At 45.9% G+C, this 21,791-nt stretch overlaps 1 protein-coding gene across 2 annotated transcripts in view; it reads right to left on the bottom strand.

Annotated features, from left to right (window-relative positions):
* Window positions 1-18,586: 18,586 nt before the first annotated feature.
* The window catches only part of SLC34A2 (solute carrier family 34 member 2), a 204,951-nt gene continuing 201,746 nt past the window's right edge, over window positions 18,587-21,791 (bottom strand). For both annotated transcript variants that reach the window (XM_036090601.2, XM_036090602.2), the window contains one exon: window positions 18,587-21,086. In XM_036090601.2, the coding sequence (XP_035946494.2) occupies window positions 20,460-21,086 (627 nt within the window). In that variant the 3' untranslated portion in view covers window positions 18,587-20,459. The remainder of the gene's footprint in view (window positions 21,087-21,791) is intronic.

Raw genomic sequence — 21,791 nt, 5'->3', positions numbered from 1 at the left:
TGCAGCACAGGCAGTCCTAAGAGGGAAGCACATAGCAATACAAGGCTTTTTCAAGAAATAAGAAAGGTCTCAAATACACAAGCCAACCTTACACCTAAAGGATCTGGAGAAAGAACATCAAAAAAAAGCTTAAACCCAGCAGGAGAAGATAATTAATAGAGATTAGAGTAGAAATCAATGAAATAGAAACCAAAAGAACAGTAGAACAGATCAATGAAACTAGGAGCTGGTTCTTTGAAAGAATTAGTAAGACTGATAAACCCCTGGCCAGACGTATCAAGAAGAAAAGAGAAAGGACCCAAATTAATAAAATCATGAATGAAAATGGAGAGATCACAACCAACACCAAAGAAATACAATTATAAGAACATATTATGAGAAACTAATTACCAATTACAAAAGTAACATGTGAATTACAGCAAAATCTGGAGAAAGCACAAAAATCTCCATAATTTCCCTAGCTGAGGACTCCCATTGCTAATAGGGTTTACAGGTCCAGGCTCTGGAGATAGATAAATGATAGCTAGATTAGCAGCCAGTACTGCTTTGTAAACTTTTCGACTTAATTCTTGTTTTCACCTAACAGAACAACTTTTTTTTCTTTACCATACTTTCAATGGCTGAATTATATTACATTATATGGGTGTATTTGTGTTTGTTTTATCCAATCCTCCCATATGGGATATTTATGTTATCTCTGGTTTTGGGTTATTATAAAAAATTCTGACCAAAAAAAGGCCCTGTAGTCAAATCCATAGTTTCCATACTAATTCCTTTGGGATAAATTCATGGAAGTAGATTAATGAGAATGTACAGTTTAAAACTTGCTGCACATGGCTGGCTTTGCTTGGCATCTCAGGTTGGGCTGGCATGACCACTCAGCTTAAGATGTTTGGGTTTCCAGCAGGAGTCACAGCAAACTCTGGCCTCTAGGGGTAAAGCTGCATTCAAGAGCTCAGAAGCCGGCTTCCCACTGCTGGCCTGCTGCATTAGGACCCTTGGTAACCAGATGCTCCTCCACTGGTTGTCACCCTGAAGGATTAAAATCAGGAGCACTCATGGTCTGGTGGATAGATTTTGGGGGGGGGGTCCTCTGAACTCTAGAGGTTCAGAACCTAGAACTAGCTAGAATCTAGAACTTCCAGAACCAGGAATGAGAACTGACGACTCCAGGTTAGAACCAGCTCCGAAAATCTCTCAGGGGTCTGTTTGGAGGAAGGGGGAACATAAAACTACCTCCTGCAATTATCGATTTTAGATAAAGGAGTCAGAGGACTCTCCAACAGGTGCTGACATTCTATAAAATACAAGTTCTGTTCTAGTTTACTAAGGGCCCGTGTGATATTTCAGCTCAAGTGGCTTAAATATACAGAGGCAAGAGAAGCTCCAGTGCGAATTAATTGGGTCATTCTCAGCTTGTTTTTATTTTCCATGGCAAGTGAACTAAACTTTGTTTCCACTCTTTACAAGAGAGGGTGTGGACTTTGAAACCATATGATCTGGGCTAAAATCCTGGCTTTTACACTTCTTAGAGATCTGCCTTGAGCAAATGACTTGATTTCTTTGTGCCTCAGTTTTCACATTTGTAAAATGGGCATCAGAATACCTACTTCATAGGCTGCTGCAAGGATTAAATGAGAAAGCAAAGGTTGTGCCCCTGAGGCCCAGCATCCAGTAAATACTTAGAAAACATGAATCCTCTTTGCCTCTTCTCTTAGTTCAGCAGCAAATCTGGTGTGACTTATACATTATAAATGTGGAGTCCTTCCCAAGTGTTTTATTTACAATTTCAGGTTCATTGACTATCTCAAATCAGCAGGAAGTCTTATATCAGTGGAACATTCACTTGCAATAACCAAGAGGTAGAAACAGCCCAAATCTCCATTAATAGATGAACAGATAAGCAATGTGTGGTATATACATACAATGGAGTATCATTCAGCCATAAAAAGGTAGTGATACATATTACAGTGTGGACGAACCTCGAAAACATTATGCTAAGTAAAAAAAGTCAGAAACAAAAAGTCACATATTGTATGATTCCATTTACATGAAATACTCAGAATGGAAATATAGATAGAGAGATAGGACCTAGATAGGTAGTTGCCAGGGGTTGGGGAAGGTGTAATGGAGAAACTGCTTAATGGGTAAGGGGTTTGACTTTAGAGTGATGGGAATGTTCTGGAACTAGAGAGAGGTGGGGAGTGCGCAACGTCCTGAATGTACTGAATGCCACTGAATTGTTCACTTGAAAAAGGTTAATTTTATGTGACAGGAATTTCACCTTAATAAATTATTTTTAAAAAATCATGAGAGGACCAAAGCCATTCCTGCCAGAATTCAACCCCAGTCTAGGATGTACCCAAACTCATAAGCTCCTGGTCCACTACATTGCTTTCTCTGCTCAAAGTCACTCTCTGGGCCAAGCTCTGGAGGGGGACAAGGGTGAGAGGTGAAGCAAGTTGGTTGGTGGAGGGGGGTGGGGAGGGGAGAGGAAGAGCCCCAGGGCAGAGGGAAAGCCCTACAGGGGTGTGAAACCCTTGCTGACTGTGATCCCCAACACCACTGACTTTCTAACTGGTCTTAGCCACATTCTTGATTTCTTTCATGACACATTAATCCCAAGCACCAGACTGGGACCAGCCTGATGTGGCCTTGCTGTGCTATATTAACCTGCTGATTTGAAAGGAGTTCTAAAAAACTGGCCAGGAAAGATGCATGGGAAATCTGAGACCTCTCTCTGTCCTCAGCTTCCACCTCACCCCACCCCATTCCCACCGCATCACCCAGTACTGCAATCGAAGCCTCTACTCATGCTGGATGTGAGGGTTTCATGGCAGAGGAGTCTGCCCTGATCATGCCCTGAGAGAATAATGCCTTATCCCTGTCCTCTGCCACCCTCCAAAGCCCCAGTATCCCTCCCAGTCAGTGGATCCAGAGTTACCCATGTAATCAGCCATCTAAAGCTGGTCAGGGTGTGGAAGAAGGACCTTAGCTAATCAGAAGATGATTTAGTAGTTTAGGGCAAGGGCCAAGCAAGAGGTGAGAGACGGGCATTTTTCCCTTGTTGGAAGGTGGAGAGAAAGTGGAGATCCACACTTTAATCCTGCAAGGTACCAGCCTGTGTCTACTCAGGGTGGATGGCAAATCTCTGTCCCTGAATGGTCTGTCTGGGCACCTGGGACACCGATACTCATGTCCTCCCCAGTAATACCCCCATCACATGATGTCACTGTAACCCTAAACCTCCCCTCACCTCCCCTCTTCCTCCTGCCCCCTTGGGTCTGATGGTACCTGGAAGGATGCATCAGGCGCTTGCTTGCTTTTTTACCAACAGCTGCAGAGTCTAGTTCTCTGTGTAAAGGACCACTCATTTAGAGGGAAACAAAGCAGATTATAATCCCACTTTTGGAACTAGGGCACACAATTTAAGGAAGCACTTGTGTGACCTCCAGAACAAGCACCTCCTTAAATTTTGTGCCCCTGGTGCCTCTCTTGCCTCACCCTAGTGATGAGGGAACAGAAGGCAAGCTGAGGACAAAGCGGAAGCTGACACCCTACAACACCCCCACCCCCCACCTGGGGATATATGTGACATTCCTCAGGCACTCCTGGCTGCCCTGAAGGAAAAACAAATGGTTAACTGATAGAGATCACAGTCCTGCAGGACAGGAGTCTCCCTCAGTTTACAAACGTCCTAGTGACTTACAAGGAAGAAGCTTTCTTATCAATAGCCTAACTTCCAGAGACTCATAACTCAGTTCCCGAAGCCCTAACATCACCCTCCTCTACATGAAATTGAGGGAGGCTGAGGCAGAAGGAAATGTAAATAAAATTGAATTTCTTTTGAACCTGAAGCCCATTGACAAGGACGTGTGATGGGAGGAATGTAACACTCCTCCAGGAAACTCCCAACTGTCTTCACGTTAGTGCCTCATTAGAGGGAAAACCAACCTTGGCTTGACAATCACCAGGACTCCAGTATCCTGAAAGTCTTTAGCATATGACAGTCCTTCTGGATACCCCCTTTGTCCTCACCTCCCCAACTCCTGAGTATATAATCAGCCACTCCTCAAGACAACAGGGCAGCAGCTCTTTCTGCCCACAGGTCCTGTCCCCGTGCTTTAATAAAATCACCTTTTTGCACCAGAGATGTCTTAAGAATTCTTTCTTGGTCCTTGGCTCCGGACCTCACTTATATTCTAAAACTTCATCATTAGTCTCGCCCCTATTGATCCTCAGCTTCACTTGGTTCAGTAATCTGCACACAGAGATCAGATTCGATGACCCTCAAAGGACAGACTCCCATGAACTCAGTCCAAGAGGCTGGTGACTAATGCCAGAAGGTCAATTTATTCATTTATGGAGTTTGGTTATATTAGGCAACCATTGATTACACAATGGAGGCGGGGAGAGAGCTATTATAATAGTACCAAACCCTTAACAAACTTCTACCACGTGCCATGCAGTCTAGCAAAGTGCTGTCCACTCGTTATCTCACGGAATCCCCGCAACAACCCAATGAGACAGATGCATAGATATGTTATCCCCATTTGACGGAGAGGAAACAGGGACTTAGTAAGAATAAGGGATTTGCTTGGGACCCTGTAGATACGTACATCGAGGAATCCAGGTGTGACCCGCAGTGAGCCTGGTGTGGAGCCCACCACGGAGGTGCAAACGGTCTGATCTGCAGGGGCAGAGGGAGCAGACGAAGGACAAGATTTGATCAGTATCAAAAAGGGCAAATGGACAGACCCACAGCCCCTGGCTGTGGAGGGTGCGCGGAGGAAGGAGTAATTAAAGACAGCTCCTGGTTTTCCGGCTTTCACCACCGGGTGGGTGAATGACGATTGAACAGCCTTAGCTCTTCCGGACAGTAGAAGCTGGTATCAGAGACAAAGTGCTCATTCCTGCCGAAATACATAGTTCCACATGGGCTGCGTATTTGGAAGCTCCAGTGAGTGAATGAAGGGATGGACAAGGGAGGGGTGTTTTCACAGATTTATCAGGCAGCCTCGGTGCATACAGCCTGGAACTTTCTGCCTTGGGCCACTCTAAACATTCTCTGAGATCTTCTTAGCCGGTCCGTGGGAACATGTGACTTCTCAGCAAGTTTCTCCATATCCATCAGGATCAAGTCCAAACTCCAGTGAACAGCCTCCAGTATGTATCTCTATCTGAACCGCCTTATCTCTCTCTCTGCAGGCTCATCGCTCACAGGCCGGCCCTGAAGCAGTTCCTCGAAGTTCTAAGGTCCCCTTCTGATCCTGGTCTTTGTTCCCTTTTCTTGGAAAGCACCTCCCATTTCCCATCCCCCCGTCCTCAAGCCCTTCCACGTGTCCGGTGAGGGACAGCTTAGACTTCAGTGCTGTGTTCAGAGATCACCCCCTCTGGGAAGTCTTTCTCCCGGCTACCCCCCACCCCCAAGGCACTGGGTCCTCCCTCTCACCTTCTCAGAACCAACAGAATTGTGTGCTTGTAAGCCTTACTATGCACCAAGCAACGTGCTAGGTGCTTTAGTTATGCATCTCAGGATTTTCCCGAGTGTAGTATTTCTATCCCTGAGACACATGAAATGTTTCTGACCCAAATGAACTTTAAAAATTTTAATAGCGGGGCGCCTGGGTGGCTCAGTTGTTAAGCGTCTGCCTTCGGCTCAGGTCATGATCCCAGCGTCCTGGGGTCCTGGGATCGAGCCCCATGCCCGGCTCCCTGCTTCTCCCTCTGCCACCCCCCAGCTTGTGTTCCCTCTCTTGCTGCCTCTCTCTGTCAAATAAATAAATAAAATCTTAAAAAAAATTTTTTAATAGCTGTGCATCTGCTTTAATGTGCATTAGAAAAAAAAATAGGCCTCACACACTAAACCCAAGATTTCACAAATATTGCCGTTTCGGAGGGAGCAAAAGTGGGTGGCAATGTTAATGAACTAATTGTACCTGCTGCAGGGAAAGCGAGTAAACATTTTAAAGGGGGAGGTGCTAATACCTGAGGTTTGGGGAAATCTCATTTAATCCTTACAACAACCCTGTGGAAATGGTAGCTTCACATTGCTGAGATAGAAGCCGGTGGGTCCCAGAGGTTAAATAACGTGCCTCTGGCCACAGCACTCGCAAGAAGGGCATAGGGTTGGCTCTGCGTCTGGCCTGGCTCTTCCTGCCCTAGCAAAGCTCCTGCCCTGACTGTCTCCCTCCCTGGATGCTTGACGGTCCTGGAGAGCAGAACACGCCTTCATCGTCTGTGCATCCTGTGCCCAGGGCACGTCCCGACACAATAGAACTTACTAAGGTTCTGTGCAAGGAACTGACCGCCCGAGTGCTTGGCGCATGGTTTGCAAAGCACTCACCAGCATCTTCATTCACTTCGCCCAACACTCTTCGGAAGAAAGGCTTATTAATCCCCTTTTCTGCTTCCCAGGGGAGGGCACTGGGATCAAAGTCTAGCCTTCAAGCTAGGAGCATCGGAGAGGGACCAAACTCATCAGGGAACCACAGAGTCCGGGGAGTTGGGGAGTCGGGTGGGGGGTAGAGAGGGCAGGAAGGGAACACTGATCCGGTCCTCCTCTACAGACCCCAGGCAGGGGACCTTTAACCTTGAGCACTTTTTCCCTTTCCAAGCTCAGAGCCCAGGGGGCCAAAGTCACAAGAACTTCCTGTCCTCGGTGAGCACCTGACAGTCACTTGGGACTTAGATAAGATATTAAGAGCTGAAGCCTTGTCCTTGAGCAAGGGGACACTCCTGGGTCAAATCCAGTTTCCCAATTGACACACTTCCCGGGGATCATTTGCGTTTCTCTTTTCTTTATTACGTTTTCTTACTTGTGACAAAATAATGTTAGTTCATGGTCAAACAATTGGGAGGAGGGGGAAAATATGTAAGTTTTTATACTTTTGATATATTCGCATATGTGACCACATAATTATAAATGTATAATATAAATATATAATATGTATAACTGGATATAATTTTCTTGATCAATATTTCTTACCACCCTGAAATGACTAACATTTGCGTGTGTAGACAGAAGGAGGAGGAGGAAGAGGAGAGGAAAGGAGAGAGGCTGTTCCTTGGTAAGGAGAGCTGTGTTTAAAAAGGTCTTAATTTTTGCTGTTCCTGGGGGAACTGGGGGCTTCCTCTATAGACACCAGGGACGGAGGGTGTCTGGAGATCCCTGGGCCTAGGGGTTGGGAGAAATGAACTCTGGCTGAGATCTGGGAAGCAGGAGGGGGCTGAGCACCAGGGAGGTAGGCCAAGGAGAAAGCCGGACAAGAAAGCACGCCAGGTGATCCCATGTGGTCCACAGACTGAGTTGAGATGAAAGTTGTCTCTCTGGCGGTGTCCACTCGATGACATTTTCAAATTTTTAGGAAAGCCCGTGACTTTAAACAGCATGTCTTGGTGCTTTGGGGACATGAAGGAAAGGGTAAAGTGGCATCAAATAAGTAAGCAGCCATGTGTGGACCAACAGCTAAGGGCAGGAGACAGAAGGCGCAGCCTAGTGCAAGAGAAAGGTGACCCATCACGGCCCGCAGGTGCCAGCACTCCGAGAGACCCTCAGGAGTCCACTGGAGCGAACCAGAGTTCCTGTTACCCAAGACAGAGGGGGGTGAATTTTGGGGTTTTGTTTTTTATTGTTTTTCCCCCAAAGTTTTTATTTAAATTCTGGTTAGTTAACATGTAGTTACGTTACTCGTTTCAGGAGTAGAATTTACTGATTCACCGCTTACATAGAACACCCGGTGCTCCTCACAGTAAGTGTCCTCCTTAATCCCCACCCCTCATTTAGCCCACCCACCTCCTCTCCAGCAACCCTCAGACGGTGAGGTGTTTTTTGTTTTTTTAAAGATTTTATTTACTTATTTGGTGGGGGGGAGCAGAGGGAGAGGGAGAAGCAGACTCTCTGCTGAGCAGGAAGTTGGACTTGGGGCTTGATCCCAGGACCTGGAGATCATGACCAGAGTGAGTCAAAGGCAGACGCTTTAACTGACTGAGCCACCCAGGCACCTGCAGTTTTAAAGGAAATGTCTGGGGGCACCTGGGTGGCTCAGTCCTTTAAGCGTCGGACTCTTGGTTTCGGCTCAGGTTGTGATCTTGGGGTCCTGAGATAGAGCCCCGCCTCCCACTTTGTGCTCAGCTGGGAGTCCCCCTGGGATTCTCTTTCTCTCCCTCCTCCCCTGCTCCTCCCCTTCTACTCCTCCCCCTCTCGCCCTCCTTTCCCCTCCCTTCCCCTCCCCCCTGCTCCTCATACTCTTGCTCCCTCTCTAGAATAAATAAATCTTTTTAAAAGATAAATAAATAAAGGAAATGTTTGCAGAATATAGACACTTTTGTATACACGCAGACACACGCAGACACACACACACACACACACACACACATACACACACCGTCTCTTTTCCCCCATCTCACCAGGAAACCAGAACTAAAAACTAAAGTTGGCCAGAAAAGACTCCTGCTCGCCCTGGCCCAGAACCGTGTGTCCTTGAGAAAAGCTGGGCCTAGGGCCCCAGAGCCCACCGTCAGGCTGTCTGGGACCGAGGACTTTAACCAGTCGGGAAAACGCTATCACACCCCAGGCTTGGCCTCTGCTGTCTTTTACAGCCTCCGACGAGTTTCAGCTTGACTCACGGAGGAATTTGGACTGCAGTGTTCTGAGAGACAGTCACCTTCATCTCTGGATGCAGGATTTCCTAAGACGTCCTTGGGGGGCAGTGCACCTTGGTTTCAAGCCATTCCCTTTCCCAACGACCCCACCCGCCACCACCAACTCACCCCCATTCCTCCTCCAGCTCTCTCTCCCTAGGGGTTCTTTTGCTCTGTGGTTGTTACTGACCTTTTCCTGATTGTAAGATTTCACTTATGCTAAATTGAAGGTTTAGGAAAGTATTGAAAAGGTTGCTCACTGTCTCCAAAATGTTGTAAAGATTAGATTATATATATATAATTTTGATTCCTTCTCCTTTCACGTTTCTTCCTGGAGAGGTTTATTCCTGGAGGGCGAACAGCGTTGGTACTATTATAAATGGGATATTTTTTCCTTTGCCTTATTTAGGAACAGCTAAAACTTCTGGAATAATGGTAAATCATTATGGTGATACCTGAATCTTTGTCTTGTTCCTGATTTTAATGGGAGTGCCTTTGCTGTATCACTTTTATTTTTTAAAAGATTTGCTTATTTTAAAGAGAGAGCATGCAGAGGGGAGGGGTAGAGGGAGAGAGAGCATCTCAAGTAAACTTCCTGCTGAGCACGGAGCCCAACCCTGGGCTCAATCTCAGGACCGTGAGACCGTGACCTGAGCCAAAATCAAGAGTCGGATGCTTAAGCTTAACCGACTGAGCCACTCAGGCTCCCCTGCTGTGCAGCTTTTAAGTATGATGTTGATTCTTATTTATACCAGTTAGATTTTGGACCGTTGAGACAGATGTTCTTTACCAAGAAAAAGAAAGCATATTTTTAAAATCAAAGTTTACTACTTAAAAATAAAAATAATAAATCAAAATAAAGCAGAAATGGATATTGAAATTTATCAAATTTTTCAAAAATATCTGTCAAGAGGACAGATATTGATGTGAATTTTATGAGTAGATTTTTTCATATCAAACCATCATTATTTCTAATATAGCATCACTTGGCATTTCATGTACTACGGGGCTTATTTGCTGGAATGTTGTTTAAAATTTTTGTTTTGATATACATTAAGTGAACATCATCTATACTTTTTTTTTTAAACTTTGTGCTGAATTAGCCTCATAAACTGAATTGTGATGTAATCCATAGTTCCCCCTGTCCCCTGTCCTAGAACAAGTTCTTTGTCATGAGAATTATCTACTCCTTCAAAGTCTTTTCTAACAGAGTTTTCTCTTGTAATCACTTAGCCCAGCATCTTTTGTGAAAGCAATCAACTTCTCTTTCATGGTTATTGGTTTGTTTAGATTATTATCCATTTCTTGATTCAAGTTTGGTAACTTACATTTTACTGGAGAATCATACCTTTCGTATGGATTTTCAAGTGTGTTGCTGAGTTGCACATAATTTAAAAATTTCTGTATCTGTAATTTTCTCCACTACTTGGTACAGTGTGGAGACTTAAAATGGCAGGACCACGGGGCACCTGCGTGGTACAGCTGGTTAAGTGTCTGACTCTCGGGGCGCCTGGGTGGCTCAGTCGTTGAGCGTCTGCCTCCGGCTCAGGTCATGATCCCAGGGTCCTGCGATCGAGACCCGCAACGGGCTCCCTGCTCAGCGGGAAGCCTGCTTCTCCCTCTCCCACTTCCCCTGCTTGCGTTCCCTCTCTCGCTGTCTCTCTCTCTCTGTCAAATAAATAAATAAAATCTTTAAAAAAGTGTCTGGCTCTCCATTTCGGCTCAGGTCATGATCTCAGCTCATGGGATCCAGCCCAGTGCTGGGCATGGAGCCTGCTTAAGATTCTCTCTCTCCCTCTGCCTCTGCCCCTTCTGGAACCACCCTGCTCCCACACTTTGTCTCTTTCTGTCTCTAAAAAAGAATAAAATAAAATAATAAAATGGCAGGACCTAAGGACCAGAGGCCCTGGGTTCAAATTTCCATTCTCCTACTTCCTCCTATGATGAGATTAGTTAGATAAATCACCAGCTTCTGAAATGCAAAAGTAAAAGTAGAGATAATAGGACTTTGCATTTCACAAGGATGCTAGGACGCGAAGGGGGGTAGGTAGAGGGCTTAGCACAATGCCTAGAACATGGAAATATTCAGTAAATGTGGGCTGTTTTTATATATCTAATATTGGGTATTTGCATTTTTTCCACATTTTTTTCTTTATTATATAAGCAAAACATTACCTATTTTGATTTTTTTTTTAATCTAAGACTGTTGACTTCTATTTTGTAATGCAGTTTTTTTTTTCTGTTTAACCTTTGTATTTCCTTTCTCTGGATTTCCTTCAGGCTACTTTGCTTTCTAAGTTTTTGAGCTTACTGCTTAATTCCGTTACTTTCTTTCTTGCTTATTTAATCATGAATCATTTGCTACTTTGAATTTGCTTCTCATTACAGCTTTGTCATGCAGTATGCTCATGACTGCTATGTTTGAAATATCCTACAGTTGCATTTTGGTTTCATTTTTGACAAAAGAGGTTTTTTTAGGAGAGAATCCCTGTATTTTCATAGGGTTGAGTCTTTTTGTTGATTGTAGTTGTGTTATTAATATTGGTTAGAGGGTGCTCTGAATAATTCGTGCCTTAGGGAATTTACTGAAATTTTCTTTGTTGAATAATATATAATCAGTTTCAAAGTGACCTACAAGTCCTAGAGAAGTGTTATGTTTATAGGAAAAGGGAATATAATATTTACCAATTAAATTGACTTTCTTGATCACATCATTCAGACTTTCTTTCTCAATGCCATCTGATAGAAATATACTGTAGACAACATATGTGATTGAAAATTTTCTAGTAGCCTTGTTAAAAAGTAAAAAGAAATAAGTGAAATTAATTTTACTTAATGTATTTATGTAACACCTTATGTCCAAAATATTATCATTTTAATAAGTTGTCAATATAAAATATATTAATGAAATGTTTTACATCTTTGCCTACTAAGTCTTCAATGTGTCTTTTACATTCACAGCACTTCTCAATTCAGATGCTAAATTGTCATCAGGAATACTTGATCTATATTTAGATTCCATAAAATCTACAGTTGAAAAAGTAGATTTGCATGCCTATGTTCTCAACATTCTTAAAAATTTGTCAACACTGAATCAAGTATCATTTTTAAAAATTATATTAAAATTAATTAAAATTAAATACAATTAAAAATTCAATTTCCCAATTCCACTAGCCACATTTCAAGTGCTCAGCAGCCACATGTGGGCTACTCTCTACTGAATTGGGCTGTGCAGCTCTATATCTTTCTTTTTGCCTCTGGATCTGCCAAATAAAGATGTATTAAAAAGTCCAACTAGTGGGGCGTCTGGGTGGCTCAGTCGCTAAACGTCTGCCTTCAGCTCGGGTCATGATCCCAGGGTCCTGGGGTCGAGTCCCGCATCGGGCTCCCTGCTCAGCGGGAAGCCTGCTTCTCCCTCTCCCACTCCCCCTGCTTGTGTTCCCTCTCTCGCTGTGTCTCTGTCAAATAAATACATAAAATCTTTAAAAAAATAAAATAAAAAAAATAAAATGTCCAACTACTTTTAAGGATTTATTGTTAATTTTATTTACATGTGATAATGGTATTTGAGTATTTTTTTGAATTTTATTGAGATGTAATTGACATATAACATTATATGAGTTTCAGGTGTGCAACTTACTGACTTGCTAATGTACATATTGTGAAATGATCATCACAGTATGTCTGTTAACATTGATCACCATGTGAGTATTTTTTTAAAGCATTCCTATCTTGTACAAATACATGTTGAAATATTTATGAATAAAATTATGTGATCTTTGAAAATGGTTTCCAACCAGTATGGGAAAGGGGAAAGTAGGCTTAGGTATAAGTGAAAAAATACTGGCTCTGGGTTGATAATTATTTTTTTTTTTTTTTTTTTTAAAGATTTTATCCATTTATTTGAGAGAGAGAGAATGAGAGACAGAGAGCATGAGAGGGAGGAGGGTCAGAGGGAGAAGCAGACTCCCTGCCGAGCAGGGAGCCCGATGCGGGACTCGATCCCAAGACTCCAGGACCATGACCTGAGCCGAAGGCAGTCGCCCAACCAACTGAGCCACCCAGGCGCCCTGGGTTGATAATTATTGAAGCCTAGGTACACAGGTACGTAGGAAGTCATTACACTTTTCTGTTTACTTTTTTATATACTTGAAATTTTTCATAATAAAAAGACAAAAATTTTTAAAATCTAGATGAAACTTTTTCCATTTATGAACTCTTTCTATCAAAATTTCCAGTACACGGGGCACCTGGGTGGCTCAGTTGGTTGAGCGACTGGCTTTGGCTCAGGTCATCATCCTGGAGTCCCGGGTTCGAGAACCACATCGGGCTCCCTGCTCAGTGGGGAGTGTTCTTCTCCCTCTGACCCTCCCCCTCTCATGCTCTCTCTCTCTCTCTCTCTCTCTCAAATAAATAAATAAAATCTTAAAAAAAAAAAAATTCCAGTACAGGGGTGCCTGGGTGGCTCAGTTGGTTAAATGTTGACTCTGGATCTCGGCTCTGGTCATGATCTCCGGGTCAAGGGATAGATTCTCAGGTTGGGCTCTGTGCTCAGTGGGGAGTCTGCTTGAGATTCTCTCTCCTTCTGCCTCTGCCCCCTCCCTGCTTGCACCCTCTCTCTCTCTCTCAATAAATAAATAAAATCTTAAAAAATTTTTTTTTCCAGTACAAGGATGCGTGGGTGGTACAATTGGTTAAGCATCTGAATCTTGGTTTCTGCTCAGGCCGTAATCTCAGGGTCATGAGATGGAGCCCTGAGCTGGGGTCCATGCTTATTAGAGTCTGTTTAAGATTCTCTCTCCCTCTCCCTTTGCCCCTCCAGCTCGTGTTCTCGTTCTCTCAAATGAATAAGTAAATCTTTAAAAAAAAAATTTCCAGCACATTGCTTTATATATTTCAATTCTAGGTTATTTTGTTATTTTTATACTCATAACCGAAAAATTAAATAAATATGACTTCTTATATATAATCAGAATGCAACTTTATTTTTTTCCTGCTGATCTTTAAATCTTTTTCAATGGGAAGTTCTTTCTTGGCTTCCTCATAAAAACTCACAATTTTTCTAGTCACTCTTAGGTTAAAAAAAAGTCTTAGGATCACTTTAAGTCACAAATTTAATGTGGTGGTTAAAAATGGCTACAGAGTCTTTACCATTATTCCTGCGGAATGGTGGAGTCCACTCCTCTCCCCTTGAGTTGGGACTGTCCTTGCTTTGACCAATGGAATGTGGCTGAAGGGATGCTGTATAACTTCTGAAGCTAGGCCTTCAGAGCCTCGCAGCTTCTTTCCCACTCTTGGTGTACTCCCCTTTTAAATCCATTCACCATGCTCTGTGAAGCCTAAGCTGCATGGAGAGGCCACATGAAGAGAATCAAGGCACCTGGTTGACAGCCCCGGCTGAGCTCCCAGCCAGCAACTATGTGAGTGAGCCATCTTGGACAACATTCAACTGGCTGTCAGAGTGCAGTACGGCTGTTTCTTAAACACAGCCTTTTTCTCTGCTGCCACCGGCCACTTTCTCTCAGACACAAGTTGGGTAGCACCCTATCATGTCCCCAGCGGCTGCAGAGCACTCCCACCTCACCCTCTGATGGTTCCATTGAAGCCACCTCCCTAGACCTGAGTAAGGGAGGAAGCAAGCCCGTCTTGGATTGGTGCTGAGACAGAAACATGTGAAGCGGTGGGGAAAGGATGCTAATGGTCACAGCCAACACTCTGTGGCATCAGCCTGGCCCACCACCAGCTGAGCCTGCTTCTGCCCAAACTTCTTGCTCTGTTTAAAAAAAAAAAGATGTTTTCCCTCCACCACATGTAGATTCTTAATATTTCCTTTTTTATTTGAGGAGCAAAAGTGAGGGCGATGGTAAGATCAATGATGGAACAAAATTGCCTTACTGTTTTCAGACAGAATGGTGGGGGCCAGAGGTAAGATCAAGGCAAGAGATGCAAACAGTTCCCTGAGTCAAGCTTCCCTCTTGGCTACTTGGGACTAAAACTTCAGGGGGAAGAAAGATGAGAGCTTTCTCCTTCCACCAGCAAATCTCAAGGTTCTCATCTGGTTCTGAAGTGATGTGTGGTGAGAATATGGTGCTCTTTTCACCTCTGCCTTGAATGTCTGGGGAGTGACTTGTTTGCTTTGATTTGTGATATGTCCCACACATACTTCAGTGGGTGGTGAGGAACAACATTTGTGATATGTCCCACACATACTTCACTAGGGCACCTGTGAGGACGAGGGAGTTGGCCTTGGGAGGATGATACAGGAAGTGATGGATATTCAGCACATGTTTATCACATTAGATAATCTTGAGTCCCACACCCTTTATTCCTTAAACCTGGACTGTTCTATCTCCTCTCTCTAAGCTTCTTCTTCCAGAATGCCTTGAACACTTAAACTCTGATATGTTTAGAACCTGCCCTGTAATCCGGAGGTCAGTGAGTCACAAGACAGCATGATTCATCGGACAGGACATTGGGCTCTATATTTGAATCCTATCATCAGGGACCATCAGCTAAGTTTTCCAAATCTGCTTCATTAAATGGAAATAACTTCTGTCTCTTAAGGCTCCAGTGCCAGTCAATGAGGTGATGCATCGAAAACAGCTATCTAGGGGCTCAAGTGCTGTTGGTTGTCCCCATCTGTGGTGTTAGCGGGGATCCTCAAGTGCTCTGGAACCTCCACAGTGGTCACAATCTGATGGGTCAGTCTGGGGGAAGAAATGGAGCACAGTGTCCTGTTTATTTTGGTCAGCCGTGGGAGGTCTCTCAGGGCGGACTCTACCCCATGGGGGAGACCAGCAGCATTCACCTCTGCCTGTGATTGGCGAAGTAAATTGGTTTTACTCAACAGTGGAATGTTAAGAAACTTTCTCCCACCCCTGAAGATATAAAAGCCACGTCTTACAACCAGCCTCCTTGGTAATAAAATGGCTATTTTCATCTCCATCAGTCCGTCTTCTTTGTCTTATTTTTCAGTTGATTCTAAATTCTGTAAGAGAAGAAAGAGATGTTATTTAGTGACTCCCTAGGACTCCAGTGAAGCCTTCTTTAGAATGTAAAACTACAACCTCAACCCCAGCAGCAGATCCCAGATCCCCTTTGGATCCTATGTAATTACATTGAGCCAAACCAAAGGTATAATTTTATTGACAGCATAATTCACACTCTACTCACAGGTCATCCATTAGCCAGTACCCAAGGATGATCTTTTTTCTGCTAATATCACACACCAAGGATGTTAAGCTGAAACTAAAAATTAAGTAAAACACCGTGGTGGACCTATAGATCTGCTCTAACCACTCCAGGTGAGGAGAGATATATTCTCTCGAGGGACTAAGCAAAAGAAGCTGTGATAGGCAGGACAGGTGGTAAGGAATGAGGTGCGGGAGAAACATTAGACTAAGGTAAAATTCTGTGCATTCAACAGTTGGTTCCGTATCCGTTATCTAGTGCTGTGTAACAAACAACCTCAAAACCTCACACCTTAGAAACGCCCACCATTTTATTTGCTTACAAATTGCTCAGCAATTTGGGATGGGCTTTTTGGGCTCGGGAGATAAACTTCCACACGTGCCTGGGCTCAAAATTTTCATTTCCTTTGTAACCTTTCTCAGGAAATCCAAGCAAACTAAAGAGCAAAATAATAAAATAGGAACTTGCAAAAATACAGTATCCATCCTAGCAGAGTGGCAAAGCCCAAGATGACAGACAGCTGCTCCAAAGGCAGACAGAACACGAGTCTATATGGGATCAAGAGGATAAGAGTTTAAAAAACAAAAGAAAAAAAATGAAAGAAAAGAAAGAAACCAAAAGGTTGTCAGACACTTTGTGGAGCAATCAGAGAAAAAAGTATTTATAGGTATATGACAGCACTGATGAAAAAAAGAAAATAACATTCTGCATCAACATAATAATGTAAATCATATTACTCATAATGATGTAAATATTGACTACTGATTTGGGAAATTGGTGTGTGTGGGGGGATGTGTCAGATAAACCTCATTTACCAAAAACCAGGTGAATAGATCCATAAGGAAAACCCATGACAATCATATGATGATTACAGAACAAAATACCAGAAGAGACCAGCCAAAGAATTGGAAAGGTTGCTTCTGGAAAACCAGACAGGAGTATGGGGAGGGATGAAGCAAATGACAATGGCAACTTGTAAGCTCTATATAACTATTAGATTTTCAGCCTTGTCAAAAATAATGTTCAAACCTTTTTAAAACAATGCCTACCTCTGCATCCTAGGTTGGGACTAGAGAGGGAGCCTCTCCTTAGAGGACAGTTTCCAAAGTGCTAAGTGTTCTTTGCATCTTGACCCCTGGCTGCTTCTTAGGGGCCCCAAGTCCATTTGGAAATGAGTCACAAGACAAACGTCCAGCTCATCCTGATAACGAATCTGAGGTCAGTTCTGGCCTCTGGGGTCTTGGGTTGATAGCTTTTCTGACTTGACATTTCACTGTGGAAATATGCGTAAAGGAGAAAAATGCACAACAAGCATCGAAAATATATCCAGTACAGCTGCCAGGCATGTCAAGTCCCCTATAGTTTGAGGCATGACTATATCCCAAGCACTTAGAGTAAACCAACCCTGGGCTGAATAGTTACATGTATTACCTACTTTTCATAATCTTAAGAAGCCATGCATTACTGTCCCATAGTCCAGATAAGGAAGCTGACATTGAAGAAGGTTAACAGTTTTGTTAGTAAATGATAGCCAGGAGTGGGACCCAGCTCTCCAGGCTGTGCCAACCCTGAGTTTATTATCACCCTATAGTGCCAACTCAGCCCTCTGCACCTGCTTCCGTGGTCCTAGAGAGGTGCTACCAATGTATTGTCCTTCTGCACACATTTCTTAATTTAAATCAACTCTTCCCTAACACTGACTGGGGTGGGGTGGTGGGCACGGTCAGCTTCCTGAGCATTCAGTCACACAGGACCTCACACTGAGAAGGACCTCATCCTTGGTGGAAATGCTCTGCCATCAGCGTCCTGGAAATCTGAATCTTTTAACTTAGTTTTGTCAGTGAAGTCCAATGGGACAATGGAGCATGTGTGTGAGGAGAATGGGCAATCCGTGCGCCCACAGTCCCTTGCCCCCTGACTCACACAGAGCATTGCCAATGCCCCTGAGTACAGAATTCAAGCAGACCCACAAGTAGCCTAAGTGCAACAAGACTCAAAGCCAAGTATAAGTGTGTTAAGTCTGCAACCGAGTACGCCGGGGTACTGACAGCCCCAGGAGGACACGCTTCCCATTCAAACCAGAACTTTCTTCGAGCACAACAAAAGAGATGACTGAGGAACCCTATCTTAGCCCTTTTCACTTGTGATACCTCTCTGTGAGCCACTCACCTAGGCTGGAATGATGACATAGAAAGGTCAGCCCCTCGTGCCTCTTCTTTTCACTGTCCTTACTCATCAGTAAGGTAGGGTATGGATAGAACGCACACACGTCAAGAAGAAAAATAAAAAGTTTTATGCAGCATTTCTGCTGTTCTGGTAGGAACAAAATACATGTAGGAGCTACAAAATGAGTTGTGTAATTTCAGCAATTCCACGTGTGAGTTGGAAGCTCTTATCTTTACATTTGAAGTTGGCATTGCGCAATATAAAGGTGAACCGTATGCTCGTAATTTAAATATGCTAATATTATGCTAATAATTTAAATTTAAATCTTACTTAGAATAGCACCACCCAGCAACATTTTAAGAGCCCTAAGTCAAGAGAGAGAGCACTGAAGGAAGGAGAGCTTTATATGTAATGCCTATAAGGGCACTTTCCCTCTGCTCCTGAACGAGGGGCCCCGCAAATGACGCAGCTGACCCTGGTGGTGGGGAGGTGGGTGGTGATGTTAACTGAGTAAAAGAGAGCCCACGTTTTTAGGAAACAGACCCAGGAAGCCCCGATTTCTCTGTAACGGAAAGCAACACACTCCTTTGGGGTTTGATTGTCTTTTATTTCTCCCTTCCCACAACCAGTAAAAAAAAAAAAATTACAATCAACGCAGGTACAAGGATCCAATTTTTTTAAAAAGTCAGTGTGCAAAGAGGGCCACAGCCCTGCCCAGGCTTAACTTAAATATTTACAGGGTGTGTGGCCCAGGTGCAGCTATAGAGGCACGTTGAAAAGGCAGTATACAAAATATACAAAGGTGCTTTCTTTGTATTCCGTAGTAGAACCCGGCCTCATTTCCAAATGAGAGCGCTACAAAACACAAATCACACTACTACTCACTATATAACTTATGAAAAATGCTGTACAAATGTGCAACTATAAATATAAGAGCATAAATGGCTCTGTTCGGGAATTGGTATCTACAGGGGTTAAGGGTCAGAGAAGGGCTCAGTTTGGCATCCCAACCTGCTAAGGTGACGCATAAGTCAGGATGGGGGAGAACAGGGTCTTGGAGTGTGGCTGCACTGAACCCCCTCCCCCAGACTCCGCTGAGGCTCCCTCCCTCTCCCGCGGCAGACTGGGACGGTTCAGGGTGAGAAGCAGTGGAGGGAGGAGGTGTGAAGACAGCAAGCCGCTCTAGAAGGCACAGAGAAGGCGTCGGGGGCAAGGAGCACTGCCCTTGGACCCCCAGCCACACACGGACCCCTACTGCTACTTGATGGTCACCGTTCTGGCGGCAGTCCGGCCATGCCCCGGTTTCTGCCCTCTGGAAAAGGTTGGCTCTCCGCAGGCATGGAGAAAGGGCAGGAAATCGGAGCTTACCTATCTATGGGAATGTGAGGGAATGTTTGGAAAGAGTTTCTGGCTTGGATGGATGAATGGAAGCTGCCCACCAAACAGCCAACGCAGACATCTATCTTGCACTGAGAGCGAGGGGGCAGATAGAAGCAATTGTCTGGGGTTCAAGGTGGTGGCAGAGGACTCAGAGGGGCTGCATATCTTATTCCAAAAGACTCAACAAGGATGATTTTATCTGACCAAGAGGGCAGCACTGGGCTCTAGCCACGATGGTCAATTTGGCTTCTAGGTTAGCCAAGACAAGAAGAGCCCTAGGCCCTTTTAGCAGATAAACCATCTCCACCCCCAGTGCTCCCCATTCCCCAGCTCTCATCCTCCAAATGCCCAGCTCAGGACCAGGACCACCTGCTTCTCAGAAAGATGGAGCCAACAGGTGAGCCAGAGTGCTCCCTGAACCTCTCTTGGTAGCTCAGACGTGGCTCCTGCCCTGCAAACTTGGGCAAGGACACAGCAGGGAAGCTTAGATGAGCCACACCTGCCCAGGTGAGGACACCCAACAAGGGACTTGGGGAGCTCTGGCAAGGGGGGAAAGGCCCACCTCTGTGGTCCTCACCAAGTCTCCAAACAATTACACAATTTCCCCCGAAAGGGTCTGGTCTGGGGCAAGGACTCCTGCTCTTGGTTGAAGCAAATCTGTGGTAAGAGAGAGGCATGGCTGAGCGTTGTTCTCACCGTCACATCATCACGTGCACACTTAACACGTGCGTCTTTGAGAACCTTCCATGAATCCCTCCCTCGGGGCTTCCTTTGGAAGAGGACGGCTGGAGTCTGACACCGGGTCCTGCGGAGCCACCCAGCGGGGGCAGGGGTGGGCAGTGTGATCATCTCTAGCCCTCGTCCCTCCCGGCCTTGCAGGATCGCTGCGCACCTTCCCGCCAGCGGAAGCCGGGGAGCCCCCGCCGAGATGAAGCTCCCGTGCGGGCTGACGCACCGGGCCAAGGGCAATGAAAGTGGGGGGCTGCCGTGAACACCGTTTCTCAGGGGGGAACGGCTCCCCACCAGGCAGGGGAAGGCGCGCGGCGCCCGGGGGGATGGGGGCCCATCCTGCCGCCCCCCTACAAGGCCGTGCCGCTAGAGGCGCTCCGTGCGCCCGGGGCCTCCCCCTGAGCCGCAGGGGGCGCGTCCTGGGCCTCGCGGCTCATGGCCACGTTATCAAAGGCCTCGGGGGCCTTGCTGGGCAGCTCGGGCTCGTCGTCCCCGCGCTGGCAGCAGCGGCAGCAGCGGCAGCACGGGGGACAGCCGCAGAGCAGGCAGCACGTGCGGCAGCAGACCCGGCAGCAGAAGCAGCAGCGGTTCTGGCAGCAGCCGGAGAGCAGCGAGATCACGTCGTCCCAGGGCCGCAGCGAGTGCATCCACAGCGGCAGGAAGTTCCAGTTCTGCAGCCTCCCGGGCAGGAGGCGCGGGCAGCGCGACTGCAGGACACTGAGGACCACCACCAGGAGGATCACTAAGAGGATCGGCACCCCCACGCCCACCAGCACCGGCCAGCCGGCCAGCGAGAGGCCGAACACGGCCAGCGGGATCAGGATGAAGAAGAAGATCAGGTAGAAGACGGCAAACCAGCGGTACTTGGCTGCGATGTTGCCCAGTCCCTTGGCCAGGCGGATGGGCAGGCGGGTGAACGGGATCGGGTACCACAGCATGATGCCCGAGATGTTGAAGAAGAAGTGGCACAGGGCGATCTGCAACCAAGAGGTGGGACAGGTGAGTGGGTCTGGTGCCTGGGGTTGTCGGGGAGCTGGATCTTGCAGGCATCCTGAGCAGAGTCAGGGGTCTTCCTGGTCTTCAGAGCGCAGTTCAGAAGGGGCCTGCATTACCTGAGGACTTACTGTGTGTGTGTGTGTGTGTGTGTGTGTGTGTGTGTGTAGGTGGGGGGGAGGGCGAGCGAGGTGACCAGATGAATCACAGCTCAGTCCACCTGAAGTCCTCCAGGCAAAAATCTAACAATGAATTTCATGAAGATGCTGCCCAGGGTTTGACCCTGCTGCTTCCAGCTGAGCAGTTAAGAGCTGGGGGGGGGGGGGGGGCTGCAAAGGAGCGGCTTGCTGGATAGCTGGCTCCATGTGGATTACTTCAATCCTCCAAACACATCCTCGGAGCTGCTGACCATCATGATCCCCATGTGACAGTGGAGGCAAGGGAGCCAACTGAGGAGGAGGTGAGGCTCTGCCCAAAGTCACCCAGGTAGGAGATGGTAGAGGTGGGGTTCAAACCCAAATAGCCTGGCTCCAGAGGCCACGCACTTCGCCCCTTCCCCGTGGGCCCCCTCGGTGCTAGGCATCGTGTGAGGGGCTCGGGACCAACCTGTCCAATGTGGTAGCCACTAGCCACGTGTGGCAGCTGAGCCCGTAGCACGCGGCTAGCCCACACTGACATGGGCTGCGAGT

The sequence above is a fragment of the Halichoerus grypus genome, chromosome 3 (assembly GCF_964656455.1).
Source record: "Halichoerus grypus chromosome 3, mHalGry1.hap1.1, whole genome shotgun sequence".
NCBI lineage: Eukaryota > Metazoa > Chordata > Mammalia > Carnivora > Phocidae > Halichoerus > Halichoerus grypus.
The sequence above is the reverse complement of the archived record's forward strand: the minus strand, read 5'-3'. Positions and strand labels throughout refer to the sequence as shown.